The 18,938-nt window shown below is 47.2% G+C and overlaps 1 protein-coding gene across 2 annotated transcripts in view; it reads left to right on the forward strand.

The window, feature by feature from the left end:
• The first annotated feature begins 4,614 nt into the window (after positions 1-4,614).
• Positions 4,615-18,938, forward strand: part of CNPPD1 (cyclin Pas1/PHO80 domain containing 1) — a 34,030-nt gene continuing 19,706 nt past the window's right edge. The window contains exons 1-5 of one of the 2 annotated variants that reach the window (XM_063933871.1): positions 4,615-4,697; positions 5,634-5,736; positions 6,636-6,717; positions 15,704-15,824; positions 16,608-16,736. In XM_063933871.1, coding sequence (XP_063789941.1) covers positions 5,709-5,736; positions 6,636-6,717; positions 15,704-15,824; positions 16,608-16,736 — 360 coding nt within the window. In that variant the 5' untranslated portion in view covers positions 4,615-4,697; positions 5,634-5,708. The other variant, XM_063933870.1, reaches the window with a different exon arrangement.

Here is an 18,938-nt window from a genome sequence, read left to right on the forward strand (position 1 = left end):
GGAGGGCGCAAATCTATAGTTTGCAGGGGGGCGCCGAACACCCTAGCACCGGCCCTGCCCCCAGTGCCCCATATGCCCCCCCCCAGTGCCAGGTACACATATACCCCCAGTGCCAAATATACCCCTCCCCCAGTGCCAGTTACACATATAGCCCCCAGTGCCAAATAAGCTCCCCGAGTGCCAAATATGCCCCCCCAGTTCCAAATATGCTCCCCCAGTGCCAAATATGCTCCCCCAGTGTCAAATATGCCCCCCCCCCTGGTGCCAAATATGCTCCCCCAGTGCCAGGTACACCCCCTCCCCGGGCTCCACTGTGGCTGTGCGTTTTGTGAAGGAGGACACGGAGGGCACAGCGCGCGCCTCTCCTGTGTGTCCCTCCTGGGTCTCCGGCGGCAGAGCTCACGAATGGGCACTTAAATTAATAGACACGCCGCTGCGGCCCCCTAATTATGCCACTGGTGCCACCGGCTCCACTACTGGCTACTCCACTTCTGCCCCTTGACCTGTGGTAGGCTCCTCCTCCAGCTCCGGGGTAGGTTCCTGCAATATAAGAAAAACAAAAATTAGGTTTATGTAAAAATGTGTGGGTAGAATACCAAACAAATGTGTGTGTACTTACCAGATCCAGACTCTCCCAGGCCTCTTCTTCTACAAGAACTGGAGACTCTGGATCCAGAGTGTCCTGTGACCTTACCTGCGGCTCTTGCTCCATAATTAACTTCAATTGGTCATAGTACCACAGAGTCGGCTTATAGACCTCATCAGTCCCGTCTCCGGATCGCTGTGATTCCTGCACCTTCTTGTGTTCCTTGACAAAGACTGTTCGGAAATTTGCTATTTTCTTCTTCACCCAAGGCACATCTGCAACAGAGTTTCTGCCTCTACTGTACTGGATGAGTTGCTGATATACCCGATTTCTCTTTGTTCTGTTGGCATAGTCCGGGCTTCTGACACGCCACAGGCACTCATTCTCATGGTAGATATCGATGAACCCTGACCAGAATTGGCGATGCTCGTCAGTTGTCATTTCTGGTTGAAAATAAAATAACACAATTAACCTACAAAATACAACCGTCACATACAAATAGCCTAAAAATACTATTAATATTAAACAACATTATCACATTAAAATACGCAGCACCCCAAAAATGCATCCCTTAATGCAGCCCTTAATGCGTCTCCCCTGTCCCCCAAATCATTGGTGGTATACAGTGTCCCCTCTCTATACAGCCTCCCCTGTCCCCATGTGCCTCCCAGTGGTGCAAGTAGAAAAAATTTCTTAGTAGTACTGTGTGCGCGTGCCAGAGGTGCGCAGGCCCCCCAAAAAAGGGTGTGATCAAATGCCACATGGGCAAAGCCAATTAAAATGGGGGTGTGATACACATATGGGGGGCCAGATACACATGACCCCAATAGTGCCAGATACACATATGCCCCCACACTGCCAGATACATAAATGCCCCCAGTGCCAGAAACACAAATGCCCCCCAGTGCCAGAAACACACATTGTCCCCAGAGCTAGATACAGAAATGCCACATGGTGCCAGAAACACAAATGCCCCACGGTGTCAGAAACACAAATGCCCCCCACTGTCAGATGCAGAAATGCCCCACAGTGCCAGAAACACTCATTGCCCCCAGAGCCAGAAACAGAAATGCCCCACGGTGCCAGAAACAGAAATACCCCCCCAGTGCCAGAAACACAAATGCCCCCCAGTACCAGATACAGAAATGCCCCCCAGTGCCACAAACACACATTACCCCCAGAGCCAGAAACAGAAATGCCCCATGTTGCCAGAAACAGAAATACCCCCCCAGTGCCAGAAACACAAATGCCCCCCAGTACCAGATACAGAAATGCCCCCCAGTGCCAGAAACACACATTACCCCCAGAGCCAGAAACAGAAATGCCCCATGGTGCCAGAAACAGAAATATCCCCCAGAGCCAGAAACAGAAATGCCCCCAGCGCCAGAAACACACATTGCCCCGCAGTGCCAGATACATTGCCCCCCAGAGCCAGACACATTGCCCCCAGCGCCAGACACATTGCTTCCCAGCGCCAGACACATTGCCCCCCAGCACCAGACACATTGCCCCCCAGCGCCACATACATTGCCCCCAGAGCCAGATACATTGCCCCCAGCGCCAGAAACATTGCCCCCCAGAGCCAGACACATTGCCTCCCAGCGCCAGATATATTGCCCCCAGTGCCAGACACATCGCCCCCCAGCGTCAGATACATTGCCCCCCAGCACCAGATAGATTGCCACCCAGCGCCAGATACATTGCCCCCAGCACCAGACACATTGCCCCCCAGCGCCATATACATTGCCCCCAGACCCAGATACATTGCCCCCAGCGCCAGAAACATTGCCCCCCAGAGCCAGACACATTGCCTCCCAGCGCCAGATATATTGCCCCCAGTGCCAGACACATTGTCCCCCAAGCGTCAGATACATTGCCCCCCAGCACCAGATAGATTGCCACCCAGCGCCAGATACATTGCCCCCAGTGCCAGACACATTGCCCCCCAAAGCAAGATACATTGCCCCCCAGTGCCAGATACATTGCCCCACAGAGCCAGATACATTGCCCCCCCCAGAGCCAGATACATTGCCCCCCCAGCACCAGATACATTGCCCCCCAGCGCCAGACACATTGCCCCCCAGCGCCAGACACATTGCTCTGCAGAGCCATATACATGGCCCCCCAGCACCAGACACATTGTCCCCCAGAGCCAGATACATTGCCCCCAGCGCCAGACACATTGCCCCCAGCGCCAGATACATTGCTCCCAGTGCCAGACACATTGCCCCCAGCGCCAGATACATTGTCCCCCAGAGCCAGATACATTGCCCCCCAGTGCCAGATACATTGCCCCCCAGAGCCAGATACATTGCCCCCAGCGCCAGATACATTGCCCCCTAGAGCCAGATACATTGCCCCCCCCAGAGACAGATACATTGCCCCCCAGCGCCAGATACATTGCCCCCAGTGCCAGACACATTGCCCCCCCAGTGCCAGATACATTGCCCCCCAGCGCCAGACACATGGCCCCCCAGCGCCAAATACACTGCCCCCCCAGCACCAGATACATTGCCCCCAGTGTCAGATACATTGCCCCCCCAGCGCCAGATACATTGCCCCCAGTGTCAGATACATTGCCCCCCCAGTGCTGCCCCACACCCCGCTGCTGATACTTACTGTTTTTCAAGATGGTTTCAGCAGCCCACTGCTCAACATGCTTCTTCTCAGCCTCCGCGCAGTGAATGAAGAAAATGGATGGCGCGGAGTGGCTGGGATGACGCAGATCGGCATCGCAAGAACTGGAAACACTTGCGATATGAACTAGACAGTACCCCGATCTAGCAAGGATTGACTTGCCTGTACAGTCTATCTTTTCTTGCGATGCTGACGCCGCGGGACCACGCATCGGGATCGAATCGGGATCGCAAACGGCATAACACCTTGCGATTTCCACTAACTTTTCTTGCTTTAGTGCAAATCGTAAAAAATAGTAAAAAATATCACTGTGTGTACACACCATATGACTGACAATGCGATTTGTGCTAAATTGCATCATCGCAGCCCCGCCCCCTCTGTATACAGTGCCTGTTTTCTCAGCCCTGTAGAGCAGGGTGGCAGAACCACAATGATGTGGTCCTGCTGTCACGCCCACCCAGACAGCTCACCTATGGGTCGGCCATGCACCTATGTGCCAACTGGGCTCCCCTATCCCTGGAGGAGGGGACAGCCAAGTCGGTAAGTATGGAATAGACCCCTCAGGGGAGAGTTGGCAAGTGTCACCTTTTGGTGCACCTCAATTTCCACTGTAACAAGTTTATTGAAACGTAAAAAATGTTGGGGAATTTCAAATGTTCCATTTAAAAAAAAAAAACCTTTTAAAGCCCATAAGGAACAATCAGTAGTAGAATTACATTACATAAGCAGAATAAGAGGAATTGTAGTGTATATTTGTTATTTACTAACATTTGGTTACTATACGGTAGGGTATTGTAGTAACTAATACAAAAACATAGGCCCTCATCCGAGTTGTTCGCTCGCAAGCTGCTTTTAGCAGCTTTGCACACGCTAAGCCGCCGCCTACTGGGAGTGAATCTTAGCTTAGCAAAATTGCGAACGAAAGATTAGCAGAATTGCGAATAGACACTTCTTAGCAGTTTCTGAGTAGCTTCACACTTACTCGGCAACTGCGATCAGTTCAGTCAGCTTCGTTCCTGGTTTGACGTCACAAACACAATCAGCATTCGGCCAGACACTCCTCCGTTTCTCCAGCCACTCCCGCGTTTTTTCCAGAAACGGTAGCGTTTTTTCACACACACCCATAAAACGGCCAGTTTCCGCCCAGAAACACCCACTTCCTGTCAATCACATTACGATCACCAGAACGAGGAAAAAACCTTGTAATGCCGTGAGTAAAATACCTAACTGCATAGCAAATTTACTTGGCGCAGTCGCACTGCGGACATTGCGCATGCGCATTAGCGACTAATCGCTCCGTTGCGAGAAAAAAATAACGAGCGAACAACTCGGAATGACCCCCATAGTCCCAGCCTCTGAATAAAGTGATACAGGAGGAGCACTATACAGTGTTTGGCAGCAGAACAGGGCAGGTCTTGAGAGGGAGAAATACGTCATTGTCCGTCGTTACCAGCTGGAGGAACTTATCCCTAAGGTAAACAAATGATGTCATCATGCCGGGATCCTCCTCCGCCCCATGCTAGCGGCGTCAGATCCCGGAAACCAGCCGCACGGAGCGGCCTAGAGCGGGCACAGAGGCAGCCAGGCCTTGTGGAATCAGTGTCCACACAGTGATCAGGGCTGTGCGTTGTTAGGCCCCTTAGAACGCACTGATCCCCGGACTCGCCTCTGCACCAGGCCGCCATGGAGCTCAGGATCCCTGGGCTCTTGCGTGGTTTCCCACCGCACGATGAGAACGGTCACAACAGCTTCCAACTACCCGGACCCGCCTTTAAGGACTTTCCTGTGAGTGACAGAACCCAACACCGCAAATTATGTGTAATGTACTGTTATATATTGGATAGTTTACACCCTGCTGTACATTATGTGTAGGGTCTAAGTCCATTAGATGTTATTGTATAATATTTATCATGACCATATTAAAGATCAAAAGAATCAATACGAGTAGTTCTTGAATGGCGAATTTAACTATTAGCTTCAGTTATGTATTTTATGCACAGTATATGAGTTTGCCTGCACTTATTTCACCACCTTCCTATGGAAAATTAATTTTGACACTAAAAAAGAAATGGTCTCTTTTTTTTGTTTTTTTTCTGGATGAGGATCCAGTATATTTAAAGCTGCTCTTTCTACTACTGTTAAATTATTACCAATGTACTCTTAGCTGGAGCCCTTGGGGCCCGCCATACTGCTATTTTTCCAAGGGATTTACACGTTGTGTATTACAGAAGCTGACAATCCATTCTGTCCGTCACTTTTAAATTTGCTGCTGTTATGAGCTGCCTGTAATCCCTGTTAATGTACAGTATATTCTGGCATATTTCATTATGCTTCATTTTCATTCTCTGCAACCCAGTACTTTGCGTGCTTCTTGCTTATGGCTGAAAGTGTTCTGTTTTCTCATTTATAGTTTTTACCCGGGCATCCTCAGCTTAGCAAAAGGGTTCGTAAGCGTCTGTACTATGGTTGGGAGGCAGATTGCCCCATGGAAAACTTGTCTAGCCCAGTGGCCGGTGAGTGCAAATCGCGCAGAATACGTGTTTTGTGGGTATTCTTAATTAAATGGATTTTTTTTTTCTCAGAAAAAATACAGATATTTACAATTAAAGGCAGGAAAATGTTGTTTCAGATAGTTGCTTGTATACATACATGTTTGTATTGTAAGTTTTTGATCTCAACTCCTCCTACAATATCTGGGTTGAGTCTATTTCTGGCAGATCATTGGGGAATGGGGTACTTCTGTTTGGTGCCATATTGTATTTTCGAAGCTTGATGAATTTAGGTCCCCATGTGGTTACAATATTTCACTGCGCTTGGGTATGTCTTATTCTAAAATAGTAACAGTAACAATTTTCAATCCAAAATGTGCTGTCTATTAAATGTAAGTCAATTCATTTAATAGACAGCACATTTTAGATTGAAATTGTTGCTGTTACTATTTTAAAATAAGACATACACAAGTGCAGTGAAATATTGTATCTATTGTATATTTTTGTTTTTTGGTATAGCCTAGCAAGCCTTCATCACTTGACGCAGATGTGTTGTGAGAAAAAACTTCATTTATTGTAAGCATCGGGAATTAAACAGAGAATGACCAAGGTCCCACTTTGTACCCTTTTCTTTTTAACTTTGAAATTATTGTTAAAAACCACATGTAATTCCCAAATTCAAATTCCCCTACTTTTCACTTGCTCAGGGGCTGTGAACAAAAAGCCTTGTTAAATCCCATTGTTAACACTGCTTTTTAACTGAATATCAAAACATCATGTGCTCTGTAATTGTTAGATCAGAAAACTGCTTATATGTTAAGGTATCATTTCCTTTCATGTACAATTACAGTAGCCATGTGGTCTTAATTTAGCTAATTACATGGGCATTACTTTACTTTTTATGGCTTTTTCTCATCTCCCAGATATAGCTGTGGAATTGCTGCAAAATGCTGCCCCCAGCCCTATCCGTCGTTTGCAGAAAAAATATGCAGCACGCGTTTCCCGGTGAGTATTCTGTGTAATGGTGACACACCACAACTGTCCTGCAAGCTTATAGCGTATAAACTGTGCATGAGCTCTTTTCTGTATGCCCTATGTCAGGCATTCCTAACTTCAGTCCTCAAGGCACACTGACCGTGCAGGTTTATAGTTATATCAATGCTTCAGTACAGATGGTTAAAGCAAAATAACTGAGGTACTAATTAGGTCACCTGTGCTCAAGAATGGATTTCACTAAAACCTGGACTGTTAGTGTACATTGAGGACTGATGTTGGGAATGCCTGTCCTATGTGACAATGGGGCATATGTATTAACCTGGAGAAAGCATAAGGAAGTGATAAACCAGTGATATGTGCAAGGTGATAAAGGCACCAGCCAATCGGATCCTAACTGTTAATTTACATATTGGAGCTGATTGGCTGGTGCCTTTATCACCTTGCACATATCACTGGTTTATCACTTCCTTATGCCTTCTCCAGGTTAATACATCTGCCCCCTTGTTATCAATCTGGCTCTCTCCACAGTGTATAAAAGAAATGGCCTTAAAGTGAAACATTGTTTATAAAAAAAACAGGGAAGAAGCAACACATTCCTGGTGGAAAGAGATGTCCAGAAGTCCTGATTTGTTCCTTGGAGATCATGGATAAGCCTTATGGCCCCCACACAGGAAGTGATGTGACTCAGTGGGGTACCGGCGAGTGCACACACACTTGCTGATGCCGGGAGTGATGGTGGGGGGTGAGGGAGGCAAGCTGCATTCAGCATTATGGCATTGTTCGCCACCTCCTCAGATCCTTATGCATGTTGAAGGGATCTGATGAGGTGACGAACGACCCATGGGTATGCGCAATGGCGACGTTATCCTGACCACACATGGCACTTTTTAAACAATGTGATGTTCCGAGCAGTCCAAATCGCCCACATTGTTTAAAATATTGTGCCGTGTGTGGGCACCTTGAGTTACGTTTCTGCATAATGCGGGTTTGGGATATTCTAATGGACTCTGAGAGGAAGAGCAATGTATTTTGAGGTCCTTTCCAATGTAGCTGGGCCTCTGCAGGGCCTTCTAGTAAAGTATAATTTCTAGATTTTAAAACCACCTTGTAGATTGTTGTAATTGGGTCTTTCACTTCATCTAGTGTAAAATAACTAGTTAAAGGTAAGCAGGTGTAACTCCACATGAAATTATCAGCTGTGTCACTGTTATTTCTGGTTTGAAAATGACACGCATAAGGGGATATTCAATTAGCTGCGGTAATCAGCAAAAACTATGGTTAGCCTACTCGTCTAAACCACTGGGAAGTTTCCTATGTGTTTTCGGTTAAAAAAAATTGTTTTGCCCCAAATAACAGTATAATTGGATGGGGAGAGAAACAAATGGGGGAAAACACTCCCAATCCCCCTTCACTTTTTGTGGCCCAACAATTTTCGGGGGCTAATTAAATATCCCCCATAGGCTCCAAAGGGACAACGGTCCCCAGTGGCAATATTGTGAAAAATTGTAGATTTTTTTTATCTAATCTGCCAATGAATTCACACAAATATTATCCTTGTAGTAGTAATCAAAATAGGTTCTACAAATAAATGTTAGGACTAACTATTAATTTTTTTAATGGTTTGTTAAGAACTATTTGTTTTGTAGAGAATAGATTTTGTGACTGCTTATTTAAGGATTTTGTTGCTGGTTATTTCACTTTTTCTTTCTCTTATGCAGGAAATATTTCAAAAAGGTTTAAAATAGAGTTAAACGGAGGAAATTATATATTTTGATATGTTGTAGAGGAGACTGTTCTGTCCTAGCTTTTTTATCAGAATGATTTTTTTTTAAATTATTTATACATTAAGAAGTTGCTTACTGAATGCTGCCATATGGTATGTGAAAATGTACCAGCTCCATTGACTTGGATAAATACAGCAGTATACACACATTCCTGTTTGTGTCCTACTGATTCAGAGCTACAGTAAACAGCAATTCAAGAGCATTATTCATGGCTATTCTTAGTCATTAAAATCTTTGATTGTAGAATTAGTGTTGCTCATTAATTAAAGGAGTTTATACATGTATTAACACTACTTGTCTGTTATACTGTCATTATAAACTGAGTTCAAATCAGAATCCGCTTTATTGGCCAGGTATACTTGCGTATACTAAGAATTTGTCTTCGGTTTGTTAGTGTTCATTCTAGCACCCTGCACCTTTCAAAATCCTTGCAGTTCCTCTTTCCTGTCTGGGGTGTCGCTCTCTGCTGTGATGCTTCTCCGCACACTATGATCTGTTACTCAGTGCTGTGATACAGACCTGTGTGTGCTGAGAAGCACCAGTGCAGAGAGCGACACCCCGGACAGGAAAGACGAACTGCACAGGATTTGAAAGGTGCAGGGTGCTAGAATGAACACTAGTTTGCTATACAACAGCCAAGTAGGTAACAGATAAGCAGGTGGGGAAGGAGGGTGGGGGGGGGAGGGGGGGCATTAAGTAAAGTCTTACAGGTAGGTATACCGTAGAGACTCAAGTGAGTTACATGTACGTCTAGGCAGTCAATGTTCAGGAAGTTCAGCAGGCGGACCGCTTGGGGAAAAAAAACATTTGAGGCTTCTGGTAGACCCGGCAGGGACGGCCCTGTAACGCTTGCCTGAAGGAAGCAAGTTAAACATGCTGTGGGCGGGGTGTAGCTGGTCCTTTACTATCTTTGTTGCCCGCTTTTTAGCTCTGGACAGGTACAGGTCCTGGACTGAGGGAAGGTCGGCCCGATGATCTTCTCTGCGGTTCTGACCACCTTTTGGATCCTGCATCTGTCCCTCGCGCTGGCGTAGCTGTTCCATACCAGTATTGAGGAGCACAGTGCCGACTCTTGTGTGCAATAGGAGAACTTGTGCCTTCTAAGGACTAATGCACCCTCAAGTCTTGTCAGACTTCTGTAATCAGCAAATAAAAGCTGTTTAGCCTGCCTGTTGTATGCTCGCAGAATTCCTCAGAGACATTGATGTCCTTACAATTTTGGATTACAATATATCAGTTAAACATCACTAATGTGAGGTTTCATTTATTGCAATTGCTCTTAACACTTTTATATCTTGTTACTGACTTGTTTGTAACTACTTCTCTCCAGTGTTGTATACAATTGTTGTAATGAAAAGTTTGAATATAAAAAATCGTGAAAAATAAATGCCTCTTACATGGTATGTTAAAGTATATATTGTAATTTAAAAGTAATGTTTCTCTTACGTCCTAGAGGATGCTGGGGACTCCGAAAGGACCATGGGGTATAGACGGGCTCCGCAGGAGACATGGGCACTATAAAGAAATTTTAGTATTGGGTGTTCACTGGCTCCTCCCTCTATGCCCCTCCTCCAGACCTCAGTTAGATCCTGTGCCCAGAGGAGATTGGGTGCACTACAGGGGAGCTCTCCTGAGTTTCTCTGAAAAATAATTTTGTTAGGTTTTTTATTTTCAGGGAGCACTGCTGGCAACAGGCTCCCTGCATCGTGGGACTGAGGAGAGAGAAGCAGACCTACTTAAGTGATAGGCCCTGCTTCTTAGGCTACTGGACACCATTAGCTCCAGAGAGAGTCGTAACGCAGGTCTCCCCCCGCCGTTCGTCCCAGAGCCGTGCCGCCGTCCTCCTCACAGAGCCGGAAGATAGAAGCCGGGTGAGTACAAGAAGAAAAGAAGACTTCAAGGCGGCAGAAGACTTCAGATCTTCCCTGAGGTAAGCGCGCGTTATTGCTCCCACACACTACACACACACTGGCAGGCACTGTTGGGTGCAGGGCACAGGGGGGGTGCCCCGGGCAGCAATATAAACCTCTAGGCTGGCATTTATATTGATAAAGGCTGCGGAGGCAGTTAGTGGATAAATCCCCCGCCAGTTTTTATAAAATTGAGCGGGACCGAAGCCCGCTGCTGGAGGGGGCGGAGCTTGGTCCCTCAGCACTAACCAGCGCCATTTTCTCCACAGAGCACTGCAGAGATGCTGGCTCCCCGGACTCTCCCCTGCTGAACACTGAACACTGTGACACAGGGCTGAAAAGGGGAAGGGGGGGGGCACTTGTATGGCGCAGTGAGTGTATTACACGGTTATTATATATAAAAGCGCTATATCTGAGAATTTGTTTCCAGTGTCAGTTCGCGCTGGGTGTGTGCTGGCATACTCTCTCTCTGTCTCTCCAAAGGGCCTTGTTGGAGAACTGTCCCCTTATAGATATATCCCTGTGTGTGTGTGGGGGTGTCGGTACGCGTGTGTCGGCATGTCTGAAGCGGAAGGCTCATCTAAGGAGGAGGTGGAGCAGATGATTGTGGTGTCTCCGTCGGTAACGCCGACTCATGATTGGATGGACATGTGGAATGTTTTAAATGCAAATGTGACCTTATTACATAAGAGATTGGACAAAGCAGAGTCCAGGGAAAAAGCAGGGAGTCAATCCACGGCTTCGACTGGGTCACCAGGCACTTCTGGGTCTCAAAAACGTCCCATATCTCAAATAGCAGACACGGATTCTGACTCCAGTGTCGACTATGATGAGGTGAGGTTACACCCAAGGGTGGCCAAAAGTATTCATTATATGATTATTGCAATAAAAGAAGTTTTGCATATCACTGAGGACCCCTCTGTCCCTGACACAAGGGTATGCATGTATAAGGAAAAGAGACCTGAGATTACCTTTCCCCCATCTCATGAGCTGAACAAGTTATTTGAAAAAGCTTGGGAAACTCCGGACAAAAAACTGCAGATTCCCAAGAGGATTTTTATAGCATAACCTTTCCCTGCACAGGACAGGGTACGGTGGGAATCTTCGCCCAGGGTGGACAAGGCTTTAACGCGCTTGTTCAAGAAGGTGGCGCTACCGTCTCCAGACACGACATCCCTCAAGGATCCTGCTGATCGCAGACAGGAGACTACCTTAAAATCTATCTATACGCATACGGGTGCTTTACTCAGACCGGCAATTGCATCGCCGTGGGTATGTAGCGCAGTAGCAGCTTGGACAGACACCTTGTCAGCTGACTTGGATACCCTAGACAAGGATACCATTTTATTGATCTTAGGTCACATTAAAGACGCAGTCTTATATATGAGAGACGCTCAGAGAGACGTTGGGCTGCTAGGTACAAGAGCCAACGCCATGGCGATTTCTGCTAGACGAGCCCTGTGGACCCGACTATGGACGGGTGATGCCGACTCAAAGAAGCATATGGAGGTTTTATCTTACAAAGGTGAAGTTTTATTTGGGGATGGTCTCGCGGACCTGGTTTCCACAGCTACCGTGGGTAAATCTACTTTTTTGCCTTTTGTTCCCCCACAGCAAAAGAAAACTGCACAATATCAGATGCAGTCCTTTCGGTCGCATAAGTCCAGAAGAGGTCGGGGCTCCTCCTTCGTCGCCAGAGGTAAAGGTAGAGGAAAGAGAACGCCTGCTTCGGCTAGTTCCCAGGAGCAGAAGTCCTCCCCGGCTTCTGCTAAATCCACCGCATGACGCTGGGGCTCCATTGTGGGAGTCCGCACCGGTGGGGGCACGTCTTCGACTCTTCAGCCAGGTCTGGGTTATTTCAGACGTGGATCCTTGGGCGATGGAATTGTATCCCAAGGCTACAAACTGGAATTCGAAGAGGTGCCCCCTCGCCGATTTTTCAAGTCGGCCTTGCCAGCTTCTCCCCCGGAGAGGGAAGTAGTATTGGCTGCAATTCAAAAGCTGTGTCAACAGCAAGTGATTGTCAAGGTATCCCTGGTCCAACAGGGGAAAGGGTACTATTCAACCCTGTTCGTGGTCCTGAAGCCGGATGGTTCGGTCAGACCCATTTTGAATCTAAAATCCCTAAACCTGTACTTGAAAAAGTTCAAATTCAAGATGGAATCGCTCCGGGCAGTGATCTCCAGCCTGGAAGGGGGGGATTTTATGGTATCACTGGACGTGAAGGATGCCTACCTTCATGTCCCCATATATCCTCCTCATCAGGAGTACCTGAGATTCGCTGTACAGGACTGTCATTACCAGTTTCAGACGTTGCCGTTTGGGCTTTCCACGGCACCTGAGATGATGGTGCTCCTGCGCAGGCGAGGAGTCACAATTATCCCGTACTTGGACGATCTCCTGATAAAAGCGAGATCGAGAGATCAATTGCTAAAGACCGTGTCGCTCTCCCTGAGTGCTACAACAGCACGGTTGGATTCTCAATCTGCCAAAGTCACAATTGGTTCCAACGACTCGACTATCATTCCTAGGCATGATTCTGGACACGGAACAGAAGAGGGGTTTTCTCCCAATGGAAAAAGCCCAGGACCTCCAAAACATGGTCACAGACCTGCTAAAACCAAAAAGAGTGTCTGTTCATCAATGCACTCGAGTTTTGGGGAAAATGGTAGCAGCCTACGAGGCCATCCCCTTCGGCAGGTTCCATGCGAGGACATTTCAGTGGGACCTTCTGGACAAGTGGTCAGGGTCTCATCTACAACTACATCAGAAGATAAGCCTGTCCCCCAGGGCCAGGGTGTCTCTCCTGTGGTGGCTGCAGAGTGCTCACCTTCTAGAGGGTCGCAGGTTCGGCATTCAGGACTGGGTTCTGTTAACCACGAACGCGAGCCTCAGGGGCTGGGGAGCAGTCACACAAGGAAGAAATTTTCAGGGACTATGGTCAAGCCAGGAGGCTTGTCTACACCTCAACGTGCTGGAATTGAGAGCCATATACAATGGCCTACGACAAGCGGAGAATCTTCTTCGCGACCTACCGGTGCTGATTCAATCAGACGTCACAGCCGTGGCTCATATAAACCGCCAAGGCGGGACAAGGAGCAGAGTGGCAATGGTGGAAGCCACCAGGATTCTTTGCTGGGCGGAAAATCACGTAAGCGTTCTGTCAGCGGTCTTCATACCGGGAGTGGACAACTGGGAAGCAGACTTCCTCAGCAGACACGATCTCCATCCAGGAGAGTGGGGTCTTCATCAAGAAGTCTTTGCAGAGATAACAAGTCGTTGGGGACTTCCTCAAATAGACATAATGGCGTCACGCCTCAACAAAAAGCTTCGGAGGTAATGTGCCAGGTCAAGGGGTCCTCGGGCAGTAGCGGTAGACGCCCTAGTGACACCATGGGTGTTTCAGTCGGTCTATGTGTTCCCTCCTCTGCCTCACATCTCAAAAATATTGAGAATCATAAGACGAAAAAGAGTACAGACAATACTCGTTGTTCCAGATCGGCCTCGAAGGGCCTGGTATTCGGATCTTCAGGAAATGCTCACAGAAAATCTGTGGCCTCTTCCTCTCAGGGAGGACCTTTTGCAGCAGCGGCCCTGCGTATTCCAAGACTTACCGCGGCTACGTTTGACGGCATGGCGGTTGAACACCGGATCCTAGCTGGGAGAGGTATTCCGGAGGAAGTCATCCCTACTCTGATAAAGGCTAGGAAGGAGGTGACGGCGAAACATTATCACGGTATTTGGAGGAAGTATGTATCTTGGTGTGAAGCCAAGAATGCTCCTACGGAAGATTTCCATCTGGGTCGTTTTCTCCACTTTCTACAGATAGGAGTGGATATGGGCCTGAAGTTAGGGACGAAATCTGTACCTTAATGGAGCCTATCTATATTCTTTCAGAAGGAATTTGCTTCTCTCCCAGAAGTCCAGACTTTTGTAAAGGGAGTGCTGCACATCCAGCCTCCTTTTGTGCTCCTGGTGGCACCTTAGGACCTTTTACGTGGTGTTAAGGTTCCTAAAATCTCACTGGTTTGAACCTCTTCAAATGGTGGAATTAAAATTTCTCACTTGGAAGGTGGTCATGTTATTGGCCCTGGCTTCAAGGCGGGTGTCCGAATTGGCGGCCTTGTCTCACAAGAGTCCCTCTTTGATTTTCCATGTGGATAGAGCTGAGTTGAGGACTCGTCCTCAATTTTTGCCTAAGGTGGTTTCTTCATTTCATATGAACCAACCTATTGTGGTGCCTGTGACTACGGGTGACTTGGAGGACTCCAAGTCCCTGGATGTAGTCAGGGCCTTAAAAATTTATGTAGCCAGGACGGCTAGGGTTATTAAAACAGAGGCTCTGTTTGTCCTGTATGCAGCCAACAAGGTTGGCGCTCCTGCGTCTAAGCAGACTATTGCTCGCTGGATCTGTAACACGATTCAGCAGGCTCATTCTACGGCTGGATTGCCGTTACCAGATTTGGTAAAGGCCCATTCCACTAGGAAGGTGGGCTCTTCTTGGGCGGCTGCCCGAGGGGTCTCGGCGTTACAGCTTTGCCGAGCAGCTACTTGGTCGGGTTCAAACACTTTTGCAAAATTCTACAAGTTTGATACCCTGGCTGATGAGGACCTCGCATTTGCTCAATCGGTGCTGCAGAGTCATCCGCACTCTCCCGCCCGGTTTGGAGCTTTGGTATAAGCCCCATGGTCCTTACGGAGTCCCCAGCATCCTCTAGGATGTAAGAGAGAAAATTAAGATTTTAAACCTACCGGTAAATCTTTTTCTCCTAGTCCGTAGAGGATGCTGGGCGCCCGTTCCAGTGCGGACTACCTCTGCAAGACTTGTATAGAGTTGTTGCTTACATAAGGGTTATGTTACAGTTGAGATCAGTCTTTGACTGATACTGTTTTTTGTTCATACTGTTAACTGGTTGCGTATATACCAGGTTATACGGTGTGGTTGGTGTGGGCTGGTATGAATCTTGCCCTTAGATTGACAAAATCCTTTCCTCATATTGTCCATCTCCTCTGGGCACAGTTTCTCTAACTGAGGTCTGGAGGAGGGGCATGGAGGGAGTAGCCAGTGCACACCCATACCAAAAGTTCTTTATAGTGCCCATGTCTCCTGCGGAGCCCTTCTATACCCCATGGTCCTTACGGAGTCCCCAGCATCCTCTACGGACTAGGAGAAAAAGATTTACCGGTAGGTTTAAAATCTTATTTTTAAGGAGGGTTACTCGATTTATGTGATACAAGAAAATATTGTAGAGTTGGAGTATGAAGTTTGGCATTGCTAACTAATATACATGTGTACACTAGGGAGGCCTGCATCTCTCCCTGCTCTATGATGCTGGCCTTGGTTTACATAGAGCGACTTCGTCACCGCAATCCTGAGTACCTGCAGCAGATTTCATCATCTGATCTCTTTCTCATATCAATGGTGAGTGGTGAATAAGCACCAGTATAATGGCCTTGTGACTATCAAACAGTGCTACATTCCGTCTCCACAGTCAGTGTCTCAGCACTGAGAGTTCTGCGGCATCTACTAATTGCAGCTCTGTGCACATCCTGATCAGTGCTTTGCATGTGACCGGATGTATGACAGGACCTGGAAAAACAGTGTTCTGGAACTAAACCGTTCACAAGCTGCCAAAACATTATATATATATATATATATATATATATATATATATATATATATATATATATATATATATATATATACATACATACATACATACATACATACATACATACATACATACATACATACATACATACATACATACATACATACATACACAAAAAATATATATATGTATGTATGTGGAATATGTTGTGTGGAGGCAGGGAAAAGGTTACTTATATTGTATACTACATATGATTGAGTGGAATACTGTTACAACCTCAAGTTGTTTGGATTTGATGCTTCTCCCTAAACATAGTGTAATCTAATGCTGATCAAATTCCCTGAGAACTGTCTGTAGACATATCGTATCAGCGTGTATGCAAATATGCAGTGCAATAGCTGTCAACTGTGTTATCAGAAACCTGTACTTGCATGTCTGACAGTTCACTAGCTGCACTTAATATACTAGACTTAAATGTTAGAATTCATGACTCCTGAATTTATTTAAGGGTAAAGCATTATCCAGTCTTACAGCTTTCTGCTATTTACCTGCTACTTTGGTTAAGATATTTATAAGAATGTGTTATATTGTAGATGGTCGCCAGTAAGTATCTCTATGATGAAGGTGAGGAGGAAGAGGTGTTTAATGACGAATGGGGCGCAGCCGGAAGACTAGATGTCCAAACTGTGAACAATCTGGAGATGAATTTCCTCCGAGCAATCGTAGGTTCCATGTTAATTTATTCTCCCTTAAGCAGTTGCTACATGATATTTTCCCATTAATGGGTTTCTGGGACAGATTTTTTAAGCCTGGTGAAGTGATAGTGAAAGGTGATAAAGAACCAACCAGTCAGCTCCTAACTGTCATTTCTCTGACGTCCTAGTGGATGCTGGGACTTCCGTAAGGACCATGGGGAATAGCGGCTCCGCAGGAGACTGGGCACAAAGTAAAAGCTTTAGGACTAGCTGGTGTGCACTGGCTCCTCCCCCTATGACCCTCCTCCAAGCCTCAGTTAAGATTTTGTGCCCGGCCGAGAAGGGTGCAATCTAGGTGGCTCTCCTGAGCTGCTTAGAAGTAAAAGTATACTTAGGTTTTTTATTTTCAGTGAGTCCTGCTGGCAACAGGCTCACTGCAGCGCGGGACTAAGGGGAGAAGAAGCGAACTCACCTGCGTGCAGAGTGGATTGGGCTTCTTGGCTACTGGACATTAGCTCCAGAGGGACGATCACAGGTTCAGCCTGGATGGGTCCCGGAGCCGCGCCGCCGGCCCCCTTACAGAGCCAGAAGAGCGAAGAGGTCCGGAGAAAGCGGCGGCAGAAGACGTTCCTGTCTTCAGATAAGGTAGCGCACAGCACTGCAGCTGTGCGCCATTGCTCTCAGCACACTTCACACTCCGGTCACTGAGGGTGCAGGGCGCTGGGGGGGAGCGCCCTGAGACGCAATAAAACTTGATAAAAACCTTATGTGGCTAAAGAAATGCATCACATATAGCTCCTGGGCTATATGGATGCATTTAACCCCTGCCAGTTTTCCAGAAAAAAGCGGGAGAAAAGGCCGCCGTGAAGGGGGCGGAGCCTATCTCCTCAGCACACAAGCGCCATTTTCTTTCACAGCTCCGCTGGAAGGACGGCTCCCTGACTCTCCCCTGCAGACTACACTACAGAAACAGGGTAAAACAAGAGAGGGGGGCACTATTGGCAGCTATTATATAATACAGCAGCTATAAAGGGAGTAACACTTATATAAGGTTATCCCTGAATATATATAGCGCTCTGGTGTGTGCTGGCAAACTCTCCCTCTGTCTCCCCAAAGGGCTAGTGGGGTCCTATCCTCTGTCAGAGCATTCCCTGTGTGTGTGCTGGGTGTCGGTACGATTGTGTCGACCTGTATGAGGAGGAAAATGATGTGGAAGCAGAGCAATTGCCTGTGTTAGTGATGTCACCCCCTAGGGAGTCGACACCTGACTGGATGGTTGTATTTAAAGAATTACGTGACAATGTCAGCACTTTGCAAAAAACTGTTGACGACATGAGACAGCCGGCAAATCAGTTAGTGCCTATTCAGGCGTCTCAGACACCGTCAGGGGCGCTAAAACGCCCGTTACCTCAGATGGTCGACACAGACCCAGACACGGATACTGAATCCAGTGTCGACGGTGAGGAGACGAACGTAATGTCCAGTAGGGCCACACGTTACATGATCACGGCGATGAAGGAGGCATTGAACATTTCTGACACTACAAGTACCACAAAAAAGGGTATTATGTGGGGTGTGAAAAAACTACCAGTAGTTTTTCCTGAATCAGATGAATTAATTGAGGTGTGTGATAAGGCGTGGGTTTCCCCCGATAAAAAAACTGCTGATTTCTAACAAATTATTGGCACTATACCCTTTCCCGCCAGAGGTTAGGGCACGTTGGGAAACACCCCCTAGGGTAGATAAGGCGCTCACACGCTTATCAAAACAAGTGGCGTTACCGTCTCCTGATACGGCCGCCCTCAAGGAACCAGCTGATAGAAGGCTGGAAAATATCCTAAAGGTATATACACACATACTGGTGTTATACTACGACCAGCAATCGCCTCAGCCTGGATGTGCAGCGCTGGAGTGGCTTGGTCGGATTCCCTGACTGAAAATATTGATACCCTGGATAGGGACAGTATATTATTAACTATAGAGCATTTAAAGGATGCATTACTATATATGCGTGATGCACAGAGGGATATTTGCACCCTGGCATCAAGAGTGAGTGCGATGTCCATTTCTGCCAGAAGGGCGTTATGGACGCGACAGTGGTCAGGTGATGCAGATTCCAAACGACATATGGAAGTATTGCCGTATAAAGGGGAGGAGTTACTTGGGGTCGGTCTATCAGACCTGGTGGCCACGGCAACGGCTGGAAAGTCCACCTTTTTACCCCAGGTC

Source organism: Pseudophryne corroboree, chromosome 7, assembly GCF_028390025.1.
Source record: "Pseudophryne corroboree isolate aPseCor3 chromosome 7, aPseCor3.hap2, whole genome shotgun sequence".
Lineage (NCBI taxonomy): Eukaryota > Metazoa > Chordata > Amphibia > Anura > Myobatrachidae > Pseudophryne > Pseudophryne corroboree.